The sequence below is a fragment of the Opisthorchis viverrini genome (genome assembly GCF_000715545.1).
Source record: "Opisthorchis viverrini unplaced genomic scaffold opera_v5_117, whole genome shotgun sequence".
Taxonomy (NCBI): domain Eukaryota; kingdom Metazoa; phylum Platyhelminthes; class Trematoda; order Opisthorchiida; family Opisthorchiidae; genus Opisthorchis; species Opisthorchis viverrini.
In genome coordinates, this window is record NW_008751771.1 from 1,256,993 (window position 1) to 1,265,848 (window position 8,856).

An 8,856-nucleotide genomic window follows, 5' to 3' on the forward strand; every position below is an offset into this window, starting at 1 on the left:
ATATATATATATATATATATCGAGTATTTTCGGTGTCACCGTGAGCGATTAGTATGAAAGGACATGAAATGTGAAGGAATTAGGTTGATAGGAACAGCAAACTTTAATTGACGTGACGCGTTCTTCAGCTGTTTCAGTTTCTTGATTTTATATTTTCTGGCAACCACACATGCAAACTTTCGATAATTCATCCAGGGCAAGTCGATCATGTGAGCAAACGCAGCGCATCAGAAGATTATCACAGCTATTTATGTCACTATTGAGTATTCTCAAGCCGTTATTGGGCATTGGTCAGTTCTGGTCACGCCCACTTAAGCGGACAATGGCGAGGTCACAAGTCATTTAAATTTTGCCAACCAGATGTAACGTAACTTTCGCAAGTATGCAAAATATGCCAGGAAATTCAGTCAGCATGGGTGCCTGTCTATAGTTGCAGTGAGTACAGTTGCATTATGCAGAATGGTCGGTATTTGTGACTTGTCAGCGCTTCAAACGGAGAACTCACTAATTTTCCGTCTATACTTATTTTCATTCAGCTTGAAATGCTGCCTCGTCAATAGGACTGTGATGCATATCCAAGACAAAGATCAAGAACTTGTTCGTCTACGGCTGAAGCCAAGTAATTAGTTTTTATTTTTCAATATAGATTTAGTCCTGTAAGTGATGTCAATCTACGCTGAAAAGTCTGGAAGCACTGTGCAGCTGATTCATCCTTGTTGGGAACCATAATCAGTGTACGTCTCATAAAAATTGGAGTTTCGAAGCCTCCAGCGACCTTCCAGTCTCAACTAGCCGTTTGGCTACGAGTAGGTGATCAACGGTGTGATTAGTTCTCACTTAGGACACGGTGCCAGTCGTCCTTGAATCAAGGAAACCACATCACGTGATCGCGCGGTCACGTCACAAATGATTCTTGATTATTCTCAATCCAAAATTATTTCCTAATCACCGAACAATCAATCAAGCAACCAAAACGAAAACTCGCGAAACATACATTGCATTCCGGCAACAAAGTACAGCTCGATGGGATAAAGAACTGTGTGCAAATCACAGCCAAGGTCGGCAGATACATACATCTTCAATGCACACCTTTGATTTACCACTGATGTACAAAATGGCGGCGACGCACATGTACCCCATTGACAATGCCAAGATACGCAACAAAAAGGGAGACACAGTATAACATATGGGTCTGCACAGAACAAATCTCGCCCTCAATGTTGATGATGGAAATGCGAGAAAAGAGGGATTGCTCATGAACAAAACTCTGGGGTTGACAACAGACTGGCGCGTTACAGTACGGCCGATCACTTCAACTTTCCTCGTGTATTGACAGATTTGATAACCCACTCCATTCCTTCCTGAAACGTAGAAAATATCGGACAACTACTGGATGTCAGTAGAGTAAGATTGTAAGTCTAGGTTGCAAAATCCAACCGGATGCACTGAAAACTGTCGGATAAAATCTGTTTGATCACACAGTCACTCCGCATACAAAAGTCTTAGAACGCAGACGAGTTTTACATTGCAAATGGAAATGTGAAGACAGTTCCTGGACATCCAACCATTGGACTTGTGACTTCTTCTAGAGAAACGATTGTAACCAGGTCATCACCATGCTTCCGTACTCGCAGTTTTCTCGATTGACGCACTGGTTGCTGTCTCAGGCATTTGTCTGTTTTAACGACTATCCATCACTTCAGATCGGCCTCCAGATTTGTCTTGGCTGTATTTCAAGCATGGAAATCAGCAACCTCCATGAAAGTATACTGCGATATCTCGAAAAGCGCACCAATTGAGGCGCGGTACAGCCTCTGTGCAACGAGAGATTCAACTGGGATTCATGTGAGTCTTTCGTGAAAACTGGATTGGTGTGTAACTGGGGCGCATATTGCGAATTTCGCATGATTTGCGTTCAAGTGGAACATATAGTTGACGGGAGCTCGGAGACTGTCTACCTGATGAGCCCTAGCAAGGGCGAAACCGTTTATGGGCTTTTGAAGGGTTTCCACAACTTTATGGGTGGTTTAGGTCTCGTGGTTTCCACTCTACTCCTTTGCGTTGTACATCCTTATCGAGGGATAGCTAATGATGATTTGGCTAGCGAGCAGTTGACTGTCTTCTGACACTAACATCAGTCAACACAACGAAATGTTTTGCACCTACCAACGGAGCTGCTCATGCGTGTCATGTCAATGGAAACTTCGCGATGCGTCGCGTTTGGCTGAACAAAGTCAGCAGGAGAGAAAGTTTGATGTTGTGCGGTTTGGACAGATTGGTGTGCGTGAGCCAAAACACACAGCGGAGGTACCAGGCATTCAGAGTGCAAGCACTTCAACCGTTTGCGAAACACACTCATTTGCAAAACAATTTGGTTTCAAAGGGGGTCAAAGAAATCCCTGGGGCGAGATGACCCAAGTGCTTAGAGCGCAAATTTACTTACCGGAAGGTCCGTCGTTCGAACCCGACCTCTGCCTCCGGACTTCTTCTTTCTAGGCTTGAGCAACCTGGCGGTATCCCAGCCCTCGTGCAACCTTCGGGTGGCATGTTGCTAGGCACCGAAAGAGTGCTACAGGTGAACGATCTTTTATTTTTTAAGAGCAATCCCAGCCGGATCTTCCCTTTATGTCGTTGCCTTACTGAAACAGCTGCATAAAAGCCACCTGATACTTTTCACTTAGTACAATATTCGACATATCGTGGTGTATTTTTCTGAGGGTAAACACTACTCATAAAGTTGCTGAAAACTTTTCGATAACCCGTGGCCAAATTGTCCCTTACTGGAACGCAATCTCTGACTTAGAATCAAACGCCAAACGATATGAAATTCACGAAATATACTGATTTGTTAACGACAGTTATTTGTCAAATGCGTACATCAGCAACCCAAAGGGGTTAGGGGATACCAAGTTTGCTAAATTGTTGAAAGAAGTTCAGTAATTTGGCTCCCTCCTCATATGTGACCATTCGCCGTCTCTCTGAATGAGTCAGATCATCGCACACTAACTAAGGTGGTATGGGAGTCCATTTGCTCTAAACTTCTTACTACGTAGCAGAATGAGGATTTTCCAGGAGAGATTAGCGTTTGAGCAATAAATAAGACAGCTCGCACATCTTGCCATCACGTTTGTCTAATGCCCATTCATTCGGACTGGTTAGTCGATTTCTTCACGGCGCTTACGCTTATTGCGCTCAGCTGAGGATTGCGTTTAGCCGACAAGTTGCAATAAAGGTTCTGGCCTCACTAGAAAACAATATGATTATCCAGATACGGAGTTGAGAAATTACTCAGGGCTATCTCAATTGGTCTGGAAGTGTGCAAAGACGCAAATATGGCTGATTGTTTCTCTCTGCCCCGTTAGTGTCCTCGAAAGCTCTTCTGAACCAATGAGGACGCTTAATTTCAGAATTTACCGCTAACAGTCATGGTGCTGATGGGGAAGCGATATCTAAACCACTATCAATTAACAGCTTTTGACAAAACAAACTTGGCAACGAGGTCACATTCGTTCGCTAGCTCGTTGAGATGGTCTACCATAGTCGATATATATGATAATACACCGATGAGAAAATGAACAACTGGTTCATCGCGGAGACAATGACACAAGGAACGGAGGAAGGTGATTTCTCAAAAAGCAAGAAAATCTGTTCACCCCCATAAAAAGACCATTCTGACGTTCGCAACTTTCGTGGTTTACATCATCATCATCAACATCGACAGCATGATATCAGTGTCAACACCGATTGCTCCACTGCCATACAACCATGATTTATTTGAAAGCCTTATTGTAGAGAAAAGAGTAAAGTGGATGGGGAAGGGACTTAGTGCTAGCTTAACACAATCATTCCGATGTGCCTATACCTCCAGACAGTCACTCAGGTGATCTGGATGGAAACCGACAACAAGGATGCCACTGACATCCGTTGGCAGCCATATCTTTTAATGTCTCTAACCAGGCACAGTGAGGATCACGCGGTCCCCATTCTGAAACGTGAGTAGCACCGACACCACCCAAGCGTTTCGTTATCTCTTCCATACTCCTCTGCCAAGTCAAGGGTGGGCCACCTCTCTGTTTACGCTACTCTGAATTGGGCATGGAAAACAGCACTCTCTTCGGCAAACGATGGTTCGGTATACGCAACAAATGTCCCAACCAGCATTTTCTGGTGCTGGACACATTCTGGAATGGAAGTACCCGTTGCACAACCGAAAACGTGCTTTCTAACTGCCTCGTTGAGGATACGCAGACACCAACCCATACGAGCAATGGTTCTGAGACAACGACTGTCGAACACCTGAAGACGTCTCAGTTCCCCTAAACAAATCCCCTGAATTGGTTCGTGTAGTGAAGAAAATGCTTTATATTCATTTTAAAACATGGCAAGTGTTTTCATGTTTACAGTTGTCTAACCTTCCACAGGGTCAGGGAGTCAGTCAAGCAACTACATCAAATGAAAGAATTTAAAGTCAATCCAACATCACAAACGACAGATTCAGCTTGGATTTAATTTGTTCTCCAATGAACACCAAATTTGTACACAGATGAACGTTTCGAGCAATGTGGACTCAAGTAGAACATACGGTTGACGGAAAATCACAGACCGTGCCTACCTAATAAGCCCCAGGTGGGACGAAACCTGCCGTGGGCTGTAGCAAAATGAGCAGTTCGCCTCATGAAAACAACCCAAATGTGTAGAGAGGATTTAACTGTGGAATCACTTCCTCACTATCTGTTTCTCCAGCCGTGGGTTTCGTTTCGATTTAAGTCTGGCTGACTGCTTCCTATGGCACATCGTAACCGAAACCGACTCAACTTTTGCGTAACGTAAGAAACAACTGCCGGTGGTTTTGACGTCGGTAAAAAGACCGTTGGTTAGAACTGTTGTAAGCTGGCAGCATATTTTGATCTTCTGACCTTTAAGAAATGCGGTACCTGACAGATCAGTCTTCTCAAGGAAGTGCCCGAGTCAGGTCTTTTTGGACTGATTTAAACGAAAGCAAGGGTGGCAAAAACTCAACGCCTGAGATAGCTTAGTAGATAACATGTGAGTTCAAGGCAAACCCTGGCTTCAGCAAGAGCCTTCTTCCGGTTCAGCACTTCTTGGTAGTAAAATACTTCATCCTATGACTGGAGCCGACCTGTATTGAAGAGCTGAGAAGCATTTTACAGCTGTTTCAATAGCATCGTCGTGATCACCTAGCGAACCTCCCAAAATGCCAGCTGGTGGCGAAAGACCAAACCGTTCGGCCACAAACGGCTCATTAACAATGTGATTAACGCGTACTCATCGCGTCTCGACCAACTTGGAGACTCGTGAGATGCGAAATAACAATAAAACAGCTGTACGGTGCTCATCAGCTGTTTGGCGTTGACTCACTTCGCCCATAGGAAAAAATCTCAATTTCAGCAATTGTTCATTTTTTCCGGCTACATGGCACCTTGTCACCGAAAATTGTATGGAAGTTGATTATCCATCCAATGCATATTTGGGGAGATTATTGAGATTCATTCGCAGCAGAAATTCATCAGTACTGGGAATTCGGTGCGCGACGGCTATGGAGAGAAGAGCGATTGTGCAGACCAAAACTTGCACCTCCCAAGAAGCAATGTTATCAAGAACACGAAACTTTTACGTAGTCCCAATGAGTATTTTTTTTATTGATAGGCGCCGCAGTATTTAGTTTGTCTTATTGAACGGCCACTCATTGTAGTTGCAGTGAGGATAGAATCCCAAAATTTTGTTCAGAAATGAGGATCTTACTGAAACCAACACAAGTGTTCCTGAAACATCGGCAACGATTCTTCCAGGCCTATTCCATGACGAAGGAATAAAACATTTTCGCTTTGCGTGCGGTAATTTGAGCGCAGTGATCATCAGATAAATGCTGAACTCACGATGGCAAGCTCGTTCCGGTGTAACGATGACTTGGACTGCGACTGAGTCTCGAGTCGGAATGCGAATGAAATTTTCATACGTCCAATAGACACTGCCAAATTGTGAAAGCTGTGTTGAACGAAGACACTATTGGATTTGCATGTTGCTTTTGAAGCTTAGTGGTAGAGTTTAGTGAACACCTTATATTCCTATCTCGGAAGAAGACTAACGAATATTCGACCACTTTTCATACCCAGTAAATGTCTAGAGCGCACTAGAGATAGTTCCACCCACCCACTAACCGTTTCTGATAGTCAAAACAATGAGAGTTGTTTTCGGTCGCTAAGCAACACCTGACGAGTGTCTGTTCACGCAACCTAATGGAGCGGGTGACTTCGGGAATTAGCGCCATAACAAATGTTAGGCAGTAGGTGAATGCAAGTTCATGAGAGAGAGATATTCATATAAGCGCTTTGGAAAAGCCGGCTGATGAGAATCAAATTCGCGCCATAGTACGATACCGCCAATACCTTGCAATGCGTTCATCTAATCTTTCGATCGATTGTAGAAACGAACTTCCGGTGGTGCATTTTATCAATGAAATAAGCTTCAGTGATGGGCGCTGGATATAGTGGATTCCCGATGGGATAGTCTTCCGCCATTCATCCGAGACTACCGAAAACACTTATTTGGTACATAAACTGGGAGGAAAGCGCCAACAGCAAGAAAAGGCTGATGTATAGCATGCCAAAAAAGAAGCAAAGGTGTCCAAATTTAGTTCCTGACGGCCATGAAGATGACCTCGTAAACGTCAAGGGCACAAAGCCGTGTGGTTGCAATTTTCATCTAAAAAACGGATATCAAAACGTTTTCTCACACCTTCAGAATAGCTGACTTGCATTTCCAACCACCTGTTTTTTTTTCTAGAGAGAGGGAAAGGGAATAACTCACTTTTATTCCGGTTCCTGTTAAAGCCGAACATCCTTGAATCTGCCACGGACGATCCCGGATAGTAAGTAAACCCAAGCCATCTGAGATTTTGTCCGCAGTTTCCGCGTTCAGTAGATCCTGTTTATTGGCAAATACGATGAACGGCACTCCAACAAGCTTGTCTTCGGCCAAAAGTTCAGAGAGCTCCTGTTTAAATAAGTAGCAACCGAGATGAGATCAGTGAAAAATTGATCGCCTTTCAGTCAGAAGTGGTTTAAGATTCACTTTAGTAGTGTTCACTTTGGTTTACAAACGATTCATTGTTGTGGTCTTGTACCCCATCGCAGTTTGTGTTGCTTGTTGGACGACGTAAACGGGCCCATACCATACGTCCGCCCATGGGTCTGGCTCTCAAGGGGTCGACATCAGGACAACCAATTACACGCGAGTGACTCGCAATGCGTTCAAGGTCAGCACATCGTGATTGGATTGTCTCCACTCTTCCTTGCTTTGTACCGCAATTTTCACATGCCCCGACACACGGCACGTGATTTCATCCCCCGATTTCCACGCTGTATGATAATTAGCACCATTTTATCACAAAACTGCATACAATGAATCAAACGGGAAGAGTCACATAGGGGACATCTCTAGACAGGGACCATCCAAGCAAAAGGTAGACACCATTCATCTACTAGAACCACGCATATAAGAAACCGTAAACATATTTCATGTAATGGAGGTTCACTACAGTGATAACTGTCTCACGTGCGGTTGCCGTCTTCTCATCTTTCCGCACACCCAGCTTCAGTGGGCACATATTGCTGCCACATATTTCATGTAAATGAGGTTCACTACAGTGATAACTGTCTCACGTGCGGTTGCCGTCTTCTCATCTTTCCGCACACCCAGCTTCAGTGGGCACATTATTGCTGCCTCCTCGTTTAAATGTAAAGCGTTTCCGAGCAGATTGCCAAGATCCGGGGACAGAGCAAATGCCACCAGACGAGTGGTTTGTTGACGTTCCCGGGTTGTCACCAAAATGAAACAGAGCTTTTGGCTTCTACGTGCAACTGTACCATCCAACCATGGCTATCCATCATCGTAGTTAACCCCACAAACGTACCAGAATAGGGACAAAAGCAGGTTCGCCTATTTAGTCTATCAAACTGGCGCTCCGAATTACGACTCCGTGTACAACTAGTGCTCTCAAGCGTAGGTGACCAGTACGTTCGAGTCTGGTGCATTTTGTCATCCGCGTCCCAAAAGAAGGCGTCATTCAAACGTTCGTGACGATACATAAACTGCTCCTCTCCTTAGGCCTATAATCGTCGTCAGCGTCATCATCATCGACAGCATGACATCAGTGTTCAACGCCGATATTCCACTGCCGTACAGTTATGATTTATTTGAAAGCCTTACTGTGAAGAAAAGAATAAAGGTGGGCAGGCAAGGGACTTAGTGCTAGCTTGCTACAATCATTCCGAGGTGTCTACACTCCAAAAAATGCAGTTCTACGCTTCCACACTTACGAGGACACGATAACGCGCAAACACGATTTAGCTATTACGGCATCCAGTCACATAACTAGGCATTTGCGAGCGCTTCGGGGCGTGAAATCCTCTCCACAGTTCAGATACCTTTCCCGGTCGCAGTATCTCACGACATGAAGGATTTAAAAAGTTAGAGAAGGAGATTAATATTGCTTCATACAAATTTTGTACAAACCGTGCCGTTTATTGCATGTTTTTGCAGGGCTGTATGCGTACTTAACGATGACTTCAGCTCAAATCACCCTCTGTCGGAAGCGTGGTTCCAATAGCCCACAGGATGGAACTTTTCGGTAAGTAACACGGAAGTACCTCACCTCTTGTGCTTCCTTCGGATGGCATAAAGGATATTACCGAAAGGAGGTTATTTATTTTTATTTTATCGCCGTGTTCTCAAGGGAATGTCAGTTAGAAGAAGATGCTACAAAAAAAGAACGCAGTCGCACAGGGATTGAACTGTATAGAAAACAATAATAGTATTAATAACAATCGTGCATCT

General features: G+C 44.3%; 2 protein-coding genes across 2 annotated transcripts in view; one reads left to right on the top strand and one right to left on the bottom strand.

Annotated features, from left to right (window-relative positions):
- Positions 1-6,890, top strand: part of T265_05861 (hypothetical protein) — a gene marked incomplete at both ends in the record, with an annotated part of 61,216 nt that extends 54,326 nt beyond the window's left edge. Inside the window, 2 exons of the mRNA XM_009170982.1 lie at positions 537-619; positions 6,805-6,890. Of these exons, the coding sequence (XP_009169246.1) occupies positions 537-619; positions 6,805-6,890 (169 nt within the window). The remainder of the gene's footprint in view (positions 1-536; positions 620-6,804) is intronic.
- Positions 983-8,856, bottom strand: part of T265_05860 (hypothetical protein) — a gene marked incomplete at both ends in the record, with an annotated part of 9,032 nt that continues 1,158 nt past the window's right edge. The window contains 2 exons of the mRNA XM_009170981.1: positions 983-1,361; positions 6,829-7,014. Coding sequence (XP_009169245.1) covers positions 1,308-1,361; positions 6,829-7,014 — 240 coding nt within the window. The remainder of the gene's footprint in view (positions 1,362-6,828; positions 7,015-8,856) is intronic.